The sequence below is a fragment of the Cyprinus carpio genome, chromosome A25, assembly GCF_018340385.1.
Source record: "Cyprinus carpio isolate SPL01 chromosome A25, ASM1834038v1, whole genome shotgun sequence".
Lineage (NCBI taxonomy): Eukaryota > Metazoa > Chordata > Actinopteri > Cypriniformes > Cyprinidae > Cyprinus > Cyprinus carpio.
The window spans coordinates 13,421,026-13,442,500 of record NC_056596.1 but is presented as its reverse complement, the minus strand read 5'-3'; the positions used below and the strand labels follow the sequence as shown (position 1 = coordinate 13,442,500).

The window sequence follows — 21,475 nt, the reverse complement described above, 5'->3', positions numbered from 1 at the left end:
AGTTCATATCATAACCAGTTACATCTTTACCATTCCAAGCCTTTGGAGTCAAAAAAAAGTATAAGTTAGGTAGAAAAAGAATGTAAGCTAATTAACTTAAACAACATTACTAATTTACAGCAGTGCAGAGAAGGCTATTAGAAAAAACTTGGAGTGAGCCTATTAAAGAATTTCGACACATTTGCTTCTAACTGTTAGTATTTGTATCCTTAAGCGATACGCACCTTGAATTAAACTCTAACATTTTATTGCGAATAATTCGTGCTTCTCTTTAAATTAAACAAATCTTTTAATCAGTCACTTTTTGTCATATCTGTACTTCGAGATAGATAAACACTTCTCCTCCAGCATGTTTAATTTGGATTAAAATATGCCTGCACACATATTTTAAGAGCGACCGTAATGAATAATTTCGTTTATTGCACCCTGAAAATGTTTCGGACGATCACGTTGTTACGAATCCACTCACTCTCACTGAGTGACCGTGGGTCGAACCTCACCTTTGACTTTCACCTCTCACCCAGCAAAAAGAAATACAGTTCATTTAGGCTACTAGAAGCATGCTGTCTCCATGAAGGGGTCAAGGAGAGACATCTGTGAGATTGCATGTACCGAACACAATATTAGCGTTTTTAATTCGCTTTAATCGTAGATGAAAACCTTTTGTCGTCTCGGTTATTTATACATTTTTATTTATATAATATTTTTAAGTCAATTCAAACGAATGAGTTCAAACAAATAGGCCTAAAGATGGCCAGAATTAAACAACAGGCTAAATGTTTTTTTTTTTTTTTTTTTTTTTTTTTTTTTTTGATGATGATGATTTTTTAAATTATTTTATTGTATAATTTTATTGAACAGTCTTGAACGTTAAATTCTTCTATTTAATAACTACTAAATCCAAAAAGTCATAAATAAATAATCTCCATCTTTCTCTTTGGTCTTCAACTTAAAAAGATAACTTTATTTTGCAATACAAAACATAAAATATCATGTCAAATCAATAAATTACATAAAAGTAGTAAATGAAACAAACCAAAAAACAAACAAAAAAAGTTAATAAGAATCATATCATACCTCTTAAAACTGAAAAAGGCTCATATTCATATCAAAATGCATTATTTTGCTTTATAGAAAACTTGCTGCGGCTTTTTCCAAAAATGAACACTGCCTATAATAGAAAATCATAAATAAAGTAATAAAAATGCAACCCTCGTGTACAGTCTCCGTGTAAGTGCCGACTCTTCTTGAACTAGAAGCGCCACAGATTAGCTAAACTATGAAACCACGCCCCCTAATTAAATATCCACCCCGACTCCGCCCACTGTGCTATTATACAATTCGATCTCTACTAACATTTTATTGATTGTTCATTTTCTTGTACATATTTATATGTTTGACTACACGCACATATCCTGAGGAATGCTACCACCCAAACCACATTTGAGCTGTTACAAACTGATTTATGCTCAAGAAGGGGGGGTGTCTCTTTTGATCTCGCAAAGTCTCGCGAGAACTCAACTGTTAATAAAGCAGTGACAGTGTGGCTGCTGTAATAATGCTCAGAGTGATAAACAAGACACATCTCAGGCAGCTGGTAAGACAAATCCGTCGAAACGACACACTAACCAGTGCGCACTTCCTTTTAAAGTTGTTATACGCTCTCTCTACCTTTAGACAAAAATACATTTACACGAATAGCTTAGCACGCTGGCTTAACTCCTTCAGTTCAGCAGAAGTTATGCAGCAATATGTTACTAAACTTCCATATCATCTTGTTTTTGAAATGTGAGCGTTAAAGCGCAATGTCAAATGTTTTGGTTACCTTGCTAACATATTTTTCAATACAGTATGCTAGCTAGGCGACAAGTTTCATATATTCTCGTAGTTTTGCTTCGTTTTATAGCTATAAACCGAAATATTGACCTATTTAATAAACATGACGTGTTGTTCATGACTCTTGGTATATGCTTTGGTAATAAACAGAGCTTGCTAATTAGCTGTCAAGATTATGCAATTTGTAAACAGTGCATTATGAAACCTCCTCACTGTCCTTAAGTAACGTTAAATACTTGACCTACAATGCATTTAAAATGTGACCTGCATTGCATTTGATATGTTAATATATTAGGTCAGACCTAAGTAGTATCAGACCCCTGTTATGTCTCAGATGTCTAATGATCTCTGTGGGCTACAGAACAATGTCTAAACGGTAACCTCATATCAGTTATTTGGGTGAAAGGGCTGGCCAGATATTTATATCTTACTGTATCAGATTCAGTAGTTAACCAAACCTGTTTTCTCTTCCCAGTCTGGTCTGATTCAGAGGTTTTAGAGTACTCTGGTAGTCGCCGAGCACAATAATGAGACGCTGACCCCCATCAGCCTGAACGCCATCACTGCTGCTACCAAACTCGGCAGTCATGTGTCCTGTCTGGTCGCTGGAACTAACTGTGCAAAGGTATGATCCGTTCATGCACATTGATTTGTGTGTAGAAGTTTGATTTCAGGGGTCTGATTATGGGTTCTGGACAGGTTGCAGAGCAGTTGTCCAAAGTTCAGGGGGTGAAGAAAGTTCTGGTAGCTCAACATGAAGCCTACAAAGGTTTATTGCCAGGTAAACCCAACTTAATTTTGTTTTGTTCTTAAATTTCGGAAGTATTTGATTGTTGTAATGGAAGATTTACTCAAGTAACTTTGCGTAAAGCATCTGACGGGTGAGGGAAGGAGGTATTGAGCAATTTAAATGAAAAACTAAATTCTTCTGCCTTTCACAGAGGAGCTGACGCCTCTCATCTTGGCAACCCAGAAACAGTTCAGTTTCACACACATCTGTGCGGGAACTTCTGCTTTCGGAAAGGTAAATCCAGGGCAGAGGTTGAGGATGTTGGGCTGAAAGGGTGACATTCTGTTGTCTTTATCATGTAGCCACCCTGTGGCCTTTACACACTGTGGTTATGTTTTTTAAAGAGGCATCTATATGAGATTGCATGTACTGAACATGTATGTATGTATGTATATATATATTAGCATTTTGATTAACTTTAATCAGTTGAAAACCTTTTGTCAGCTATTTAAAGTCCGTTCAAAAGGAATGAGTTTATCAGATTGAACAAATAGACATTAAATGGTCAGAATAAAATAGCAGGCTAAATGCATAAAAAAAATTTATATAACACAGTTATGATTTTATCATACCGTTTTATTTTATGGTTTTATTCAACAGTCTATACTGAGCGCTAAAACAATAATTTGGTTATGTTTTTATTGTAATGGCAAACTGTTATCAGACTGAACAAAATGACAAGTTTTTATTAGATAGAACAAAACTGATGTATGTTTTTCCTTGATCTTTTTTTATTTGATGACAAACTTTTTTCTTTTTTGATGACAACGTTTGTACAATTGTAAAAATTTCTCACTATTTATATATATATATATATATATATATATATATATATATATATATATATATATATATATATATATATATATTTGTTATATATATTGTTATTTTTTTGGAAGATTTCTCACTTTTTTATTATATATATATATATATTATATATATATATATATATATATAATTTTAATTTTTTTTTTTTGATGAAGAAGTTTGTACAATTGTAAAGACTTCTCACTTTTTTACTTTTTTTTTCTTTCGCCTCGACAGTGATTGCTAAAGTTTGAACGGAAATGATTATTTTATTTAATGACAAACTTTTATCAGTTTTAATAAAAGGAACATAGTTTTGCCTAATCTTTTTTTTTTTTTGACATGCTTTTATGTATTTATTTTATTTGATCTTAAACATTAATCTGATTTTATGAATTTAACATTACATTTTTTACTTGAACTTATTTGATGAACATTTATCATATTGAACTAAGCTTCCACATGTTTTTGCCTCGATCTGTTTTTGTTTGATGATAAACTTTTTCACACGGTTTGCTTTGTTTTTATCAGATCAAGCAAATTTGACATACTTTTTTGCCTTGTTGGTGTTTTTAATTTGATGAATTTTTATCAGATGAAACTAAATTGGCAAATATATATTTTTTATCTTATATATATATATATATATATATATATATATATATATATATATATATATATATATATATATATATTATTTGAAGACATAATAATTGATATAATGACATCATCTGATTAAATAACTTTTATCAGACTGTACCAAATTGCCATTTTTTAAAAATTTTTTTTTGCTGATGAATATTGTTCAGATCAAAATGCAAAACTGTTTTTTTAATTTGCTGAGAAGCTCTTTTTTTGGTGATCATGCTAAATTAGCATACATTTTTTCGCTGATCTTCTTCTTTTTTTTATTTTTCATGTGTTTGCATCAGTGATTAGTGTAGCTATGCTTTACTTAGTGCAGGATTTTGTAGTTACTCTCATTCCAAAGTTATCTGATTATTTCCCAAAGCGAAAAGCAGAAATGGGAAATGGATTAGAAACTCTCATACAGCCGAGCCCCTATCAGGCTTCTGACTTTTGGAATAGTGAGAGAAGTCCGTCCTCAGTAAGTGCGGCTCTATTATATGAACGGTTATTTGTCATTCCACAGCCAAACTGTCAGGCAGCAGATCTAATGGTATTTAAATTGAATTGTAATACATTAAACAGTATCTTATGTAGCCTAACCCCAGACCAAAGAGATGTATTAGTCTCAATTTGCTCACTGGCTAAACATATGTGTTAGTTGATGGATGCTTAAGTGGTGGATTTGGTTTCATTATGTCACTATATAAAACACTTGAATTACCACTATGCAATATTTTTCACCTCCAGACATAACTTAGAGCTCTTTTTGAGACTCAACGATATTTATTCCGTCTGCGATGCAGGATGGCCAAAGTTTTCAGACATGCGGTGAAACTGAATTTTGATCAATGCCTGCCGAAATAATGCTATTTCCAAACAAATCAAATTTGACCACATCTGTAGATAAGGATGGACATGTGGCTTGAACTTAATCCATGAGCTTCAGATACATCCGTCTGTCTTTAATAAGGGTGTGTGTGTGTGTCTTCATTTGTAGAATCTCCTTCCAAGAGTGGCTGCCAAGTTGGATGTGGCTCCCATTTCAGATATCATTGAGATCAAATCTCCAGACACCTTTGTGAGGACTATTTACGCCGGTAAACACAAAAACTATTACACCAGTAGCACTTCTCAATGTAACGCTTGCTTTAAACCTGTTTGCTTTCAAATAACCTTCTTGGTTTGTTCCATATCCTTCTTGTTGTTTAACACAGAGTTTGTGATTTAGGAGTCTGGCCATCGTAGTTGGAGACGAGCAATGACTCGCGCTGACTTGAAACAAATCGTATATTTAATTTTGATATCTAAGGGGGGACCCTGGAGCCTTTTTGTCCCACTTTGCATGTATTCTTTTTCTGTTCACTGATTCTCATCCATAAACTCTACTGCCATAAATATTAATTACTCAGGCCACTTTATATTTGGCAAGCACAAAGCACTTGTGCAAAAGATATTATTTATGAGACTCTTTTATTTAAATGTTATTTTAAATCAGATATAAATGTTTTTTTTTTTTTTTTTTTTGCGAAACATCAAATGAAAAGTGGTAGTTTGCCACTTGTCCAAGGTTTTCAGCCAGGGGATCCTTGAAGTTTCTGTGCACATGATTTATAATACATTTTCTTAAATTGTCTGAAAAGTATTTAAATTGACATTTTATGATGATATGTTTTTCATTATACAATGTAGTAATGTGTGTTAATTACCTTAATACAGGCTATTATATAGTGACAATCTAGCTCCTTTTAACAAAAAATAATTCATTTTTATTATTAAAAATGAAAACTTGATCTGAAATGTCTTATATTTTTAGTTGATTTAATTTAATTTAATTTTTATTTGATTTTATTAAATTATTTAATTATTATTATTATTATTTTTTTTGCTATTAACAATATTTCTTGTCATTTCAAACACCTATTTTCCCATTTTTCATTCACAGGAAATGCCCTCAGCACAGTCAAGTGCAATGAAAGCATCAAGGTCTTCACCGTTAGAGGCACTTCCTTTGAACCTGCGGCCGTGGAGGGGGGCAGCGCTTCTTCAGAGGAAGGTACCACACACAAAGGTTTATAGTATTTAGTATAGTGCTGTATATAATCTTCCACTCCGCTGTGAGGTTTTGATGGGCTAGTTTGTTTAAACGTTTGTCTTTAAAGTGACCGTAAAGGGCATTTCGGAACAACTCTGCCTGTTTATTTGGACGTCTCCTCACGAGATGTTGTTGCTTTTGCAGTCTCTCCGTCTGCCCCTGTTGGAGTCTCTGAGTGGCTGGAACAAAATATAACCAAGAGTGACCGTCCAGAACTCACCAGTGCTAAATCGTGGTGTCTGGAGGTAAGAACCTCACATTAGAACCACAAACATCCATTGGACATTACAGGAAAGTGTCCTAATATTAACTAATGCATGTTACAGAATGTGTAGTTCACTTCCAGATGCTGATTGGTCAGTGCAGTGTTTCAGATATGCTATGATGATAACCTGTTCACCTACCTGTATCACGTCACCCTTTTTTAAGCAGAAGAGTCACTAATATCTTTTTTTTAGAAAGCTACCTCCATATTTTACTGGCCTGTACTGCTTTTAATGTCACTAGACAATGATTTTATCCAGAAATGTTTTGGGTTTTCACCTGGGGAAATTGTATGTGTGTGTGTATAAAGTTCTTTAGTATTTGATATATATCTATACACACACGTGTGTATGTGTGTGTGTGTAGATATATCAAATACAAAAAGATTTTATATAATTCTCATAATGCTGTATGAAGCATCAATGTTTATTATATTATTGCTTCTTTATTATTACCATGAATATAGCTTTTTATGACGGATAGATAAATAAATATGCAAGTACATACATACATGCATACATACCTAAATAAAAACACAGCAAAAGGATACCATGTAATTATTTTTCTTTAAACATTTTTTTTTAAATGAAATATTTCATTTTTAAATGTATTTTGTATTAGAATGTTTGATTCTAAACAACCTGTAGACACACACTCTTATAATTTACTGCTTACAGAAAAATAACAACATTCAATTACAATTATTCATTAGAACATTTATTTTAAACTGTATAAATATTTAATAAAATATTAAATATAAAGTTGGAATTTTACAAACTATACTGTTACTATACTGTAAGTATTGTTCATTGTTTATCGTATTACTATTATAATGACATTTTGCCACCTTTTTGAGGCTGGTATAACTAACTAACTAACTAACTAACTAACTAACTAACTAAATAAATAAATAAATAAATAAATAAATATATATATAATAAATACTATATAAACTAACTAAATAAATAAATAAATAAATAAATATATATATATATATATATCTAGATATCATGTAATTTGCTTTTTACTGTATTTTATTTACTTTTGTATTTAAATATTTTATTATAAACAAAGCTTTGATTTATATAAACAAAAAAACAGAAACTCATATTTTATTGCTTATTCAAAGAAAAATAACATCAATAAATTACAATAAACTGAAACTGCTTTCCATAGAGACTACATCCTCTTTGTGTTTACGTTCATTGTTTGTGTGAACCGTAGGTCATGATGTTGGGTATTCCCTAGAAACTTCCAGGCAGTTTTTTTTCTTTGCTCAGAAAATCAATAGTAAACCGAGACAGTATCGATCCTACTGGAGTCATAACCTTGTCAGTAATTTCATATTTTATACCCATCTGCCGTCTTTCTGTCATAACAGGGAGGGGCTTGAAGAACGGCGAGAACTTCAAACTGCTCTACAACCTCGCCGACAAGCTGAACGCAGCCGGTACGCTGTTTGTTTTGTTGATTTTTACTCTAGTTTCTGTTTTAGTGTTTGTTTTTAATCAAGCTACGTGAATTTAAAATGAAACCACCAAAATGTTCTTGCAGTCGGTGCCTCCTGGTTATGTTCCCAATGACATGCAGGTTGGCCAGACTGGAAAGATTGTGGCCCCTGTAAGTGCCGCCATCAAAAACCGGTTGTCTTCTTTCTCAGTGTGTCCTACAGTCAGACACATGCACTAATTGCCTCTACAGAGGGGAAAAAATTCTCTCAAAGTTACAAACCCACCAGCTTTTTAGACTTAATAAACCATCTTGACTTTGAATACAACAACATCTAATTGTTGTTTCTGTTTGAGTCCAGAAAGATGGATCCGTGTTGCCCTTTAAAAAGGTTAATTTTCCATTATCCGCTGCGAGTGGGACCTCCCTGCAGTCATTATCCACACATTAGCGGAGCTTTGAGGCGTTGTGATGTAGTTAATGGCACATTCCGGCTTCTAAATGATTTACCAGAGCCATTAGTAGAGCCGTGCACCACACAGGTCCGCCCTGAGCTCAAACCGGCCAAATCAGCCCCAAACCCAATTCTCTAAATGTTTTGACAAGCTTGTCAAGCGCGATCCGACTGTTGTGCATTAGTATTCACCCTGAACAAGTCCCGAATGAGTTCTGCCAGTGAAATGAACTTGAGTCAAGATTGTTGTTTTGGGTCGATTGAGTATGCCTTTTGTGGTTAATCGTAGTCTTTTAGTTTTGATGACTGGATGTGCATGATTTGGAGGCTTTTTGCAGCTTTTTTTATGTAAAATACATGTTTAAAGATGTGCACCATGATGCTGCAACTATTTAAGTATGATATGGAGTTGCTTTCACTGTAGTATAATTATATAATATATATATAACTCTTTAACTGATATGCTGTAATAAAAATTAACCAAAGAAATATTTTTCCTTCATTTATTGGAAATACAATTGTATTAATAATTACAAACCAACATCTGGTCCTGAACTAGCCAGTCCCTAACAGGGTTATTATAGTAAACGTTAACCATAAAAAAACCTTGAAATAAAATAAATATTAACTTCATTTAGTTTAACTTGATGTACTAAAAGAACTAAAGCTATAAGGGAAATAATAATTAGTAAAAACATTTTTTTTTTTTTAAAAAAGAGGAAAAATCACAAAAACTTTATTATAAATTATTAAAAATAAGTCAAATTAATCTGAAAGCATAAAATCTATTTCAAAACATTAACAAAATCAATTTATTTATTTTATTGATTGTGTATTATTCACCTTTTTTTAACCTTTAGTTTGCTCTTGTAATAAATTAGTTTAGTTTGTAATATTTAGGGTGCATTTAACATATTCTGAACCATCTTTCACAGACCATTTGTGAAAAAATAAAAAAAAGCAAAAAAGGGTTTTCAAGAGATTCACGCTGTGTTTTGTTCCCTATTCTCAAAAAGTGCCAACTCCCATAATGTCACCGATTCTGTTTGCATATTGAGACATTCAGCAGAGGTGGAGAAATGACATTTTAAAGCAGGATTAAAAACGGATTTTAATTTGTTATGAGGTAAATGGGGAGGTGGAGGTAATTAGCAACAGTTATCTGAAAACTACAAGAAATCCTCAGCAAACTTTTATCCAACATGCACTACAACCTTCTCCTTCCTGTGGATACTGAGATATTTGCGGGTCTCCATCACTTCAGCCCATCTGAAACACCAGCCCTGCCCTCCTTCCTCTCCCTCTGGCTTTTAGTGCTCCGGCCGGCCACATGTTCGCAAATTGAAGCTGTGGCCCCCGGGAGAGAGCTGCAGCCACATTAAACTGCACTGAAATATTCATGGAGCAGTGCATTAAGCTGAGAGCCACTGATGTACCACTCCCTCGGGACAAGGGTGGAGGCGAGGGGGAGCTCCCTGCCACATCCCCCAAGTGCTCCTCTTTTGAGTAATTGTGAGGATGTTGTGGCCTGTACTCCGGGACGAGAGGTCAGCAGAGTGCTTCTGTGCCATCGCCGAGATCCTGCTCGTTTTAGCTCAAATTTACAGCTTTAAACGTCCTTCGTTATTGTATCGTTAGCAACCTGTGACATGGCTAAATAGCCGCTTGTTGAGGGTTTTCAGTCACATTTCTTATAATATGCAAGCAGGAGTCTAGCTCATGATTTAATTTTAAGCACCAGCCTCATTTACACCCAGTGCTGCTCATTTTAAGTGATGCTGCTTGAAACATGGCACACCATATTGTCAGCCAATCAGGCTTGTGCATAACATGATTCTGAACGCATATTAAATGAGCTTCCTGTCACAAGTGATTCATAACTGGCTAGTTTTGCATGTGAAGAGAGAATTATATGTTGTGTGTAATATGTTTGTTAGGCAAATGAGAGATATAATTTTATTTGCTTTACATCTCTTAATAATGTTAAATGTTTAGAAATTAACATTATTTGGTTTTAATGAATATCATACATGATTAATTGCCAGAATTTATATATAGATGGCTAACATAGTACATAGTACTTCATACATGGTTAATCTATTACACACACACATATATGTATGCACATACATACACAAAATTATTTAAAAAAAATATATATATTTTTATAATAATGTAATGGAGATGTATTCTTAGTAAGCATCTAATTTTCTCCCCAAAATCCACTTATTATATTTGTTAGTTTCTTGAACAAAAAAACAAAATAAAAACAAGTGTAATTTAGATTAGTAATATGTCATGTACTTGATTGGCTAATTACTGCATGTGAAAACTACTGGCCGTTCATACACGGGTGAAGTTGCTGAGTAATGAATAGACAGTGAAATGCAAATATGGACGGTCAAAAAAGTTACTTTTATTCAAAAGAGCAAGAAATTGCTGATCATTTTAAAATCATTTTAATACTTTTTATGGTTACTCTGCAGGAGCTGTACATTGCGGTTGGCATCTGTGGAGCGATCCAAGATCTTGCTGGAATGAAAGATAGCAAGGTACAGTTAGTAATACTGTACATGTCAAAATACACACCCACACACTGTAGTACACTAAGAAGATATCATTTTCTGTGATAATATCAGAGGAAACCCCCTTCCACAAGCAGCGGTGTTTCCAAGAGTTTCCAGAATATGCCAAGTTAACTCGCTTTTAAATGTGACGGTGTATTGGAATGGAGTGTTTTAAAAGCGATGTGGAGTAGCTTTTTACCTGCATCCATAATTCATCTGCATTTTCTATTCTGCACCTTTGGAATAGAGTTTCTGGTCACGCTGCTTTATCTGTCAGAGCCCATCACAACCATCTTCATCCATATGTTCCGTAAATGAGCATCATCCTCATGTTGACCAGATGTTTACAAGAATCATCTGTTAGCATTTTTTGTTACTACTGCGCTTGTTCTGGGAATTGACTTTTGGGAATTATTTTTCATGTCAGCTTATGGAGACTATAGTCCATCAGCGCTCATCCCATAGAGGCTTTCTATTCAGTACAGCCCACCACGCTAAATAATTTACTTAATTGTTTCACAGACCATTGTGGCCATCAACAAGGACCCAGAAGTCCCCATTTTCCAGGTGGCTGACTATGGCCTAGTGGCAGATCTGTTCAAGGTAGGATTCCTAGTTGTAGTTGTGACCTAGAGATTAGAGACATGTGGTGCTCATGTAGGAAACACAGGTTTGAATCCGACTTCTGTTTTCAAAATTTGTTTATATGGTTAGAAAAAATCCCCTCATTATTTTACTAATTACCATTCCCACCTGATCTTCTTTTTTTATCACTAAAAATGGGCCCAGTTCCTCGGGACAGGGAGGAGAAGCCTTTTGGCATTTGAAGTTCCAACTAAGGATAAAGTATACGTTACAAGAAAGATACAGTCTTCTTCCTCTAAAACACAGATCTCATTTGCAAAAAAGATCCTTGTCAGGTCATCAGAGACATTTTAATCCAGTGCATCGGGCAATCAGCAGTACCGTTCAAGTTTATTATTAATAGTGCTGTAAATTTCAAATGACCTGGTATTAATTTCTTCAGCCAAAGCTGATCTACAACCAAAACCAGAGCGATTCAAAAAAGCTGTCCCATTATTTCCCTTTTAAATTTTGCAGGGAGCATTATTCCACCTAATGGAGAGTGTGCAACTTCTGAATTATTGAGTTGCTGAATTAATCAGTGGCTCCAACCAGAAGCCTTATACAGAACTTCTCCTTCTTTCGGAGCAGAAAAGTAATTGATAGTCGGCACAAGTGTGCGGGTGTAGTTTTTCACCTTTATTTTCTGTCTCCTCTCACCAGAGCTTTACACGCCCGGCTGCGCGTCGTAGTTTAAGATGGCACACACGTTCACAGTGCCAGAGGGCTGCCACACACACACACCACATCCATCTGTTGTTGGTGTTTACCTCGTGTAACGCTAGCATCGTTTATTTCCCTGTGTTTGCCCTGTCGTTCATCTTTTATTCAGGCGGTGCGTGCTAGACACAGGTGTGCAGGTAAACTGTGTAAAAGTGATTGCTGATGATGGGCAGTGCTGGTGAGCAGGGGCGTCTCTCAGATCAGCTTACACATGATCACTCCTCGGGTAACTGATTAAAATGTATGGGCTTTCTCCTCCTTCCTTAGATTGAAAAGTGAGCCGGGGACATATTGGGGTGACGATATAGTTTTTCAGGGCACACCTCAGTTTTAGATGAGAAACTCAACGTATAGGTAAAGTTCAGGATGTTCTCAAATGACAACCACTCTGCCTAGGGTGCTTAAACAATGGAGAAAAGTTTGACAGATACAAATGGGTTCTGCTTTTTACATTTTTTTTGCCTTGAAGGCGAACTTACAATTTCAGCCGGCAAATTTAAAATCCAGTCTGGCTAACACACTTCAACAACACGCAGGGGTTAAAGTAAAAAAAAAAAAAATAATCCTTTCAGCACTCTGCCTTTATTCATGTTTTCACACAAAAAGAAACATTGTGCTTTTTACATTTTTAATACATGTTGGTCAATACTTTTTACATACACGTAAGACCTTTCCAACGATATATAGTTTGGCATGATTAGATTAGGATTTAATTGTAATATAGTGAAGTAAATTTAGGTGACAGTTAACAGGTTAATTTTGTGTGTATTTGGCTGTTTAAGCTCAGAGACAAGTGAACTCAGTTCTGTAATGGTGCGCTGTCAGAGATGCGGCTCCATGAGTGCGCTTTGGGTGTGTGTGCGCACAGAAAACAGCCATAAATTACTGAATTTAGTTGTCTTTCGTGATTTCTTGCACTTGAACGGTTTAAAATCTTTTGAATGCTTAAACTGGCAAAACTTAAACACATGCATATGATAAACTTTCGTGAGGAGTCAAATTTGGGGTCTAATTCGTGACATGGCATCACTTTTTTTTTTTTACTGTAGCTTTCTCGAGCACATTGTGCAGAAGCACCTGGTTCTCTTCATTTCTTACATCAGGAGATCCGGCATGTGACAGAAAACTTTTAAGTCCTGAACACATCCCAAAATGTTTAAGAATTCAGTCAGCAGGCAGAGAGAGGAGATGGTCTTTAGTGGATTTTCAAACACATTTGACCATATGAGTGTTTGCACATGAGCAATCTGGTCGAATGTGTTTTCGACTACCTCTGGAAGTGTTCGAAAGTGGACTAGCTTAAAATGTTTCAGACCCTGTTTAAACCTGTATGTAGTTTTGTCCACTTGGCATCGGATCAACAAAAATGCATCTTAATACCAGGTGTAAACAGGGCGAGGGTGTTGAAAGACTTGGGCCAGTTTATGTTAACGTGTATCCATTTCTAGGTTGTACCTGAGTTGACCGAAGCCTAGACGACTCAGGAAGACGGTACTCACCCGGAGAACTGCACTAGGAGCCTGCCTTAAGAACTTCAGGGCCAACAGTCCACTGATGGTCTCCTCCTGAACATGATTTCCCTCCAGAACCCCTATATGTACTTGTAATAGCTAATGTAAACATTAAACCACTTTTTTTAAATAAAAATAATTGACACGTGTTAGAAGTATTTTGTTTTTCCAAGTCAGGTTTTTAACATTAGTGTTTGAGCACAGTTCAGCTCGAACCCTAATTAAACACACCTAAAGCAGCTAATAAGGGTCTTCAGGATCTCTAGAAACATCCAGGCTAGTATGTCAAAGCTAAATTCTGGGGAACGTTGGCCCTCCAGAAGCAGGATTGGACACTCCTGCTGTAAACAGACCTCAGTGGAGTAGAGTTCATTTATCCAGCAGTTGTGGATGGCTGTCTTATGATGTTCTTTTCATGTTCTATGTCATATATTTGTGGAAGTAACTTGCTGTTTGTTTTAATAAGGTAGCTGTCTGGACCTGGATGTTCACTGAAGTGATCCAATAAATATACTTATGCTTGTTCTTGTGCATTGGTTTTGTTGTCTCAAATGACCAGTTTTCGGCACATTTTTGCATTCTGGATCCTTGAAAAGCAATTCTGAACATACACATACTTTCAACTACAAAAAAACTGACACTTTAAAAAAAGACACTGGACGTCTGAATTTACCAACTTTTAATTGCTTGACAATCTCTCCCATTGTCAGTTTGTAAAATCCCTTGTCGATAACAGGATTAATTTGCCTTAGTCGGAAAGCAGAAAGATCTTTTCAGAGGCTCATGCTATTGGGATGGGGGTTAAGGTTAAGGGTTATGACAACATTCTAACCATAATTTCTCATAAAAATCTTCTAATACTGTATACCTGAAATGTTCGCCTATCTTTTGCTCTCCATGTTTTAAAAATACTTGAGTTTAGCACTTCTTTTTTTTTCTCGCATAGAATTTGAATACAAACATCAGCATCAGTAATGTAAGAAAGGCAAAGGTAAGAAATTTGGCTGAATCACACAGCTTGACACATTTGAACATGGATCAAATGTAACCCTGCAGCATTGGGGGAAAAGGACTGTACATTGTGTGTCAGTTACATTTCGTACAAATAAACAAATCAACAAATAAAAACTCCCTCCCATGCCACCCTGAATGAGAACACGTGATAAGTCTTCCAGCCACACTCAGATATTGGTCTACCGTCTCAAAGAGTGTGTCTTTGCTGGTTTCATACACCACTCGCCCAACAGACACACTGATATTCCTGAAGGATCTTCCAATGATGGCTCCCAAAGTACCTCTACCTGACTCCTTGGAAGGTTGTGCAATTTTGGCAGGAGTGACAGAGTTCAAGTGCTCTTGCAGAGTTGGAGAGAGAGAGAGAGAGAGAAATGTGCATCTGTAAGGAGGAACGTTGCATGAGGCGGGTAGCAGAGAGCATTATCCTCATGTCACTTCCTGTGCCCCTTTCTGAGAACAAGAAACCTGGGAGTGAGAATCATAGTGCTGTTTGACACAGAAAGAGAATGACAGATTGGCTGTGTCCGAAACAAAGTAATTGCAGCCCAATAACTCAAGAGTTTTTGAATGAAGGTAAACCTTAAAGGGATACTCTACCCTAAATTGAAAATTTATATTTTGGATGAAAATCGGGAGGCCTGTGACTGTCCCATAGACTGTCAAGTATATAACAGTGTTAAGGTCCATAAAAGGTAAGAAAGTCGTTGTCAGAATACTCCATCTGTCATCAGACGTGCAATCTGGGTTATATGAAGCGACAGGAACACTTTTTGTAAGCGAAGAAAACAAAAATAACGACTTTAACAATTTCTTTGCCAACAGTCTCCTCTGTGTCTCTTCATATCACTGATGCTGTGTATGCTCTTCTGTGTCATCCGCACCACAAGAATGCACTGTTTTCTTTCAAATCAAAGCTTAATACACATACAGTAGAAACAGCGCATCCTTGTGGTGCGGATGACACAGAAGAGCATACGCAGCATACGGTGATATGAATAGAGACAGAGGAGATTATTGACAAAGGAATTGTTGAATAAAGTCGTTATTGTTTTCTTCGCTTACAAAAAGTTTTCCCGTCACTTCATATAACCCAGATTGCACGTCTGATGGCAGATGGAGTATTCTGATGACGACTTTCTTACCTTTTCTGGACCGTGACTCTGTTATTTACTTGGCAGTCTATGGGACAGTCACAGGCCTCCCGGTTTTCATCCAAAATATCTTAAATTGTGTTCTGAAGACGAACAGAGCTTTTATGGGTTTGGAACGACATGGGGGTAAGTGATTAATGACAAATTTTTCATTTTGGGATGGAGTATCCCTTTAAGGCAGGGTTCCTCAAATCTGACCCTGGAGTGCTACTGCCTTGAAGAGTTCAGCTCAAACCCTGATCAAACTTAACTCCCAGTAACTTTCGAGTAATTCTGAAGACCTTATTTAGCCTGTGTCTTTGATTAGAGTTGGAGTTAAATTCTGGGAAGTGGCACTCCATGGCTGGATTTGAGCAACCATGCCCTAAGGTTTTAGACAGGCTTCAAAAACCCTTTAACCTCAGATGTGTCTATTCTCACCTATTTATCTGTAGATAATTACTTTTTTCAACTGCTCCATCATACACAGGGTTGTGGAATATCATAGACGGGGAATGATATGTCCAGTGTTTCGACCAAATGGAGGCATTTCAGTAGTAGGGGGCGCCCCGAATAGTGAACTAGTTATGCTGCTAATCTACGCGTTGGATGCACACCAACAGTACCCATTTTGGATGTCTTAATCTGACTGATCTATTTCAGGTGTTGTCGTCTCCATTAATAAGCTGATAAGTTCAATCAGGTGTGTTCGATTAGAAAGAGTTAAAAAATGTCTATTGTACTTTCAGGAACAGGGTTGGGGGAACACCGGGGTAAAAAGCACAATGGCCATCTGAGGATGGTGATGGTTTGTCCAATTCAGCTCATGGAGAGGCACCTTCTTGCAGAGTCTGACAGAATCTCAAGGTTGGAATACAACTGGTATTTTTGCCTAGAATTTTTTGCTCCAATATATAGTTGGGGGGAGTGGATGCTAGTTGTCAGTGGTCAGAACCAGTCTGCAGAACTTGTAGATGGGTTGAGTGTGGTTGGAATTTCACAAAAAATCGTTTTTTTTTTTTCTTTATGGGCACAGATTTTTTTTCAGAATATGATTCCATCCAGTTGGAAGGTACCAGACTTGTTTAATAGTTTGAGCCGAATTTAGAATAAATATCGTTTTCATTTGTCATCTGTATTCTATCAACAAAGTATGTTTCTATGAAAGTCTGGTAGTGTGATCCTCAGTTAAGTTTATTTTTTTTTCTTTAACCATTTACAAGACATAGTGTATTCCAGCTTTGTGTTTTTGCACCATTTGTAACAAGGGAAATCCACATAAATTTGGGAAAGAAGCAGGGGTAGCTAACCCTGCTCCCGGAGAGTTGCCTTCACATTGAATTTAGCCCCAACCCTTATCAGACACACCTTAATCAACCAACTAAGGTGTTCTGGATTACTTGAAAACTACAAGAAGGTCTATAGGAGCAGATTTGGACCAGGAAGTTGGCTCTCCAGAACTAGTCATTTACATTGATTCAGGAACCTCTTGACAAGTCACACTTTCAGTAGAGAACTTTCTACAAATGTTAGACTCAGATATGCCCTGATGCCTTCCTACCTCCAGATTCTGCAAGCAATGTCACCATTTTTTTATATTTCGGACACAGCCAGTAAGTAAGCGATATAGAAAGAGAGGTCAAGAGAGAGGCTGCTTCAGCTGGTGTTGGTGGTCACTGTCCCAAACTTCATGCTCTATGTGTCCGGTATATGGCTCAGTGGATTATCTGCCGGCTCCATAAGCCTGTACTTCTCCTCCAGAGATGGCTCGTTCCCCTGCAGGTGAATTAGTGGCTTGGTCTGGAATACGCCCAGACTTTCCTGGTTTCTCTTGTTGTATATGTTCACCCTGTGTTGCAGTTCCGGACTGGCCTTTACCGACCCTGCCGGACTGGGTAATTTAAGGTTGACCGGGTCCACCCTGCCTTTCTGTGCCAGGCAGGAGTCCTCAGACAGGGAAGAGAGCAGTTCTTTGACCACCGCTCTGGGGTCATGGACACCCGGTTGTGTGCCGAGTGTCAAAGGGCTGCAGTATGGAGGAGGGCAGCAGCGTTGGCCGCTGTAGTCGGAGGTGGAGGCCTCCCGTACGGTAGAGCTGCAGTCAGTTGTGGAGCCCAGCGTGTGGCTGCTGATGCTGTGCTGCCGGGCTGTGAAGCTGCAGCTGGACCGGGACATGGTCGTGCTGGATGCTTCACTTACAGAGCTGCCCGTGCGCTCCTGGCCACTGCCCGGGCCATCAGCACTGACGAGGGAAGGCGGTAACTGGTTGGGGTTGGTAGGAAGGTGGACATCGATGGCTGCTGTGGTTATAACACGTGCACCAGGGTTGGGTACCCCGATGTCTGTGTATAACAGATAGTGTAACTTAGTGAATGAGTGCCATCCTTAATATTTAAGCATCAATGACAGTGGTCAACTGATACCTTAGCCAGACATTTTGGCATTTTGAGATCAAATGATTAGTGTATTCGATTGAATAGTGAGGTGTAATCTTCAGACTGGTGTTGTCGATTGTCGAGGGAATTTCAAGCAGGGTTATTATAGATAACTAAAACGGAAACTAAATTAAAAGCCAAAAATAAACTTAAAATAAAATGAAACAAAATATATATATAAAAAAAATATATTTCAGTTAGTTGTCTCATATTAAAGGGATACTCTATCCCAAAATGAAAATCACTTACCCCCATGTCGCTCCAAAGCCGTAAAAGCTTTGTTTGTCCTCAGAACACAATTTAAGATATTTTGGATGAAAACTGGGAGGCCTGTGACTGTCCCATTGACTGACAAATAAATAACAGTGTCACAGTCCATAAAAGGTATGAAAGTCGTCGTCAGAATACTCCATCTGCCATCAGACGTGCAATCTGGGTTATATGAAGTGACGGGAAAACTTCTTGTAAGCGAAGAAAACAATAATAACTGCTTTATTCAATAATTCCTTTGTCAACAGTCTCCTCTGTGTCTCTCATTATCACTGTATGCTGTGTATGCTCTTCTGTATCATCCACGCCACAAGGATGCACTGATTGCACGTCTGATGGCAGATGGAGTATTCTGACGATGTCTTTCATACCTTTTCTGGACCTTGACACTGTTATTTACTTGGCAGTCTATGGGACAGTCACAGGCCTCCCGGTTTTCATCCAAAATATGTTAAATTGTGTTCCGAAGACGAATGGAGGTTTTATGGGTTTGGAACAACATGGGGGTAAGTGATTAAAAACAAAATGTTCATTTTGGGATGGAGTATCCCTTTAATTTAGTTTAACTTGATAACTAAAAGTGAAATAAAAATTAATAAAGACATATAGACATAGAAAGACTAGACATATAAAAAAACTGCTAATAATGACTAACACAACAAATTTCTTAAAACTGAAATGAAAACGGAAAATATTAAAATAAAAAGATTCAAAATATTCATGCAAATTGTAATTGTATCGCTATACTAAACCCTGATTTCAAGTAAGTATTGAACAAATATTTATTTTATATCTCATTTGCCTATTTTTTTTTTAAATTACATACTTGCATACTCCAATATATTAAATTATATATACTGTATATTTCAACAATTTATGACCCATGATCCACCTTGCTATCTAAAAATTGGCATCTGCCGAAAAATTAGTATCAGTAAACCAATAATTTGGATGTATATGCATAGATTAATCTTAAAATAAATAAATATATAAAATGATATTTATATATACACAAAAAAATAAATTACTTACCGCTACTTGGCTCACTGTAATACTGACTGATGTAGTTATTCATATCATCCTGAACGACACTCTCTGAAAAAACAAAAAAACAAATGTATGTCAATCACACATTTAGTAACCCAAACCAAAAAACCAAGAAACAACTTCTTTTTTCTTAAATAAATAATAGAATCCAGATGCTTAGAAATCTGAGATTTTAAAGCTTTTCTGATCATTTTTCTCAATTCACTGCTTTATAATGGGGAAACTTTAATGAGTCACTATGTAGTGAAGCGTGCTACAGTGTAAGCAATGCATTAACGTTCTGATTCTGGCCACCCTTCTGCTGCTTGGCCTCCTGAGCCAAAAAGAGTCTGTCTGACGTGGCTGTGGCTGTAGATGCAGCAGAGGTCATCGGCTGGGTAGAAGGTCTTATGATCTGCCTGGCAGAGCGAGGATCGACTGCACTCTAAGTGCCATCCGCACATCTCTGGAGACCAGACCCAACTCACTGCGCCTTTTTAAATTCATTTTTACTGTTTGAAATATTCATCAAACGGAGGCTCGGGAGGAGATGGGCAGCCGACTAAAACACCAGGAAGACAATCACAGCCGAATATAAATAACACATGAGGATGAAGACGACCACACACACATTTTCACTTCTTCCAGGCAAGAGGAAAAGAAGGAGTGAATATAACCCCCCCCCCCCCCCCCCACAAAAAAAATACATTCTAAATTTTGCAATTGTAAGCATTGCTTTTGGTAAAATACTATAGTTGGCATTGCGTGGCAGGTAATGTGTCCCACAAAGATTATCTAGAATAACTAGAATACATGTGCAAGCTCTGAAGTCTTTCCTTAAGTCCTACACTGGAAAAAAAAAAATCATTATTTGTGCCTTGTTTTCTGGTAAAAGCCAAACATCCTTAAAACACTAGATAACTTTAAGTGGGAAGCAAAATGTTTTCATAGAAAATATCTTCAGTTAAGTTTATTTTTCTAACCTCACTGGCAGTTTTTTTCAACTTCTAAAATGTCACAAAATGTTACATTTATTTTTGAAATGAAACAGCGTTCAACTTTGTTCTGCTGGCTTTGAATTTTACACAGTCAAAAATAAAACTATTTATTTTGGGTGTCTCCATCCAGTATTTCTGAAACTAAGCAGACTTTGAGAGCGATGATTTAGCATGATCATGTCACGCAGTGTCGCTCGCGCAGTAAATTCTCATCCGAACCACAGCGGAGATAAAAGAGACCTCGCTCTGGATGAACTCTGACAGGTAGTGGCCTCAACTTCAAAAAGCAGCTCTTTAAAAAAAAAATGAGATCACTTAGCAGCTCTTATATTTTCTGCATCTTTGTCTTCGGTGCTTAAATGCATCTAACTCCCGTGGTGTTATATGTGTCTTTGAGGCGTCAAATATAAAATATGGCCGCTAAGATACGAGCCCTCGGGCAACCGTCACTCTGTCTCCTCTCCTCCGCTCTTCTGTCTCCAGGGGTCGGTCTGCGCTTTGACAGCATTTCTGTCCGTGTGTCATTTAGAGGAAAAAGCCACAGGCTGGCTCCTGGTGCCCACATTTCCCACAATCCTCTAGGGGATGAAGTGTGGCTTGCATGAGGACCATCGTGGGGTTTTTCAGGTTAAAGGAACAGATGTTTGTGCCATAGTTGAATACTCTTTCAGGAGGAACAAGACCCAATGCACAGAGCAGCCTGTCTCTGTGTGTGTGTGTAACAGCTGTACTCCTGTCAAACAGATCCCAATGTGACCTGACATGTGGGCAACATTATAGCGGTCTGTTATAATGGGATATCATCTAATCTGTCCTGCTTGTACTGTCACAGTAAACACTGAAGGGATGTTG

General features: G+C 36.9%; 1 protein-coding gene and 1 pseudogene across 2 annotated transcripts in view; one reads left to right on the top strand and one right to left on the bottom strand.

Annotated features, from left to right (window-relative positions):
- The first annotated feature begins 1,543 nt into the window (after nucleotides 1–1,543).
- Nucleotides 1,544–14,271, top strand: LOC109108123 (annotated as a pseudogene).
- A 1,703-nt stretch (nucleotides 14,272–15,974) lies between these two features.
- The window catches only part of LOC109062529 (transmembrane protein 266-like), a 54,381-nt gene continuing 48,880 nt past the window's right edge, over nucleotides 15,975–21,475 (bottom strand). For both annotated transcript variants that reach the window (XM_042715615.1, XM_042715614.1), the window contains 2 exons: nucleotides 19,632–19,694; nucleotides 15,975–18,236 (listed from right to left, as the gene is read on the bottom strand). In XM_042715615.1, the coding sequence (XP_042571549.1) occupies nucleotides 17,590–18,236; nucleotides 19,632–19,694 (710 nt within the window). In that variant the 3' untranslated portion in view covers nucleotides 15,975–17,589. The remainder of the gene's footprint in view (nucleotides 18,237–19,631; nucleotides 19,695–21,475) is intronic.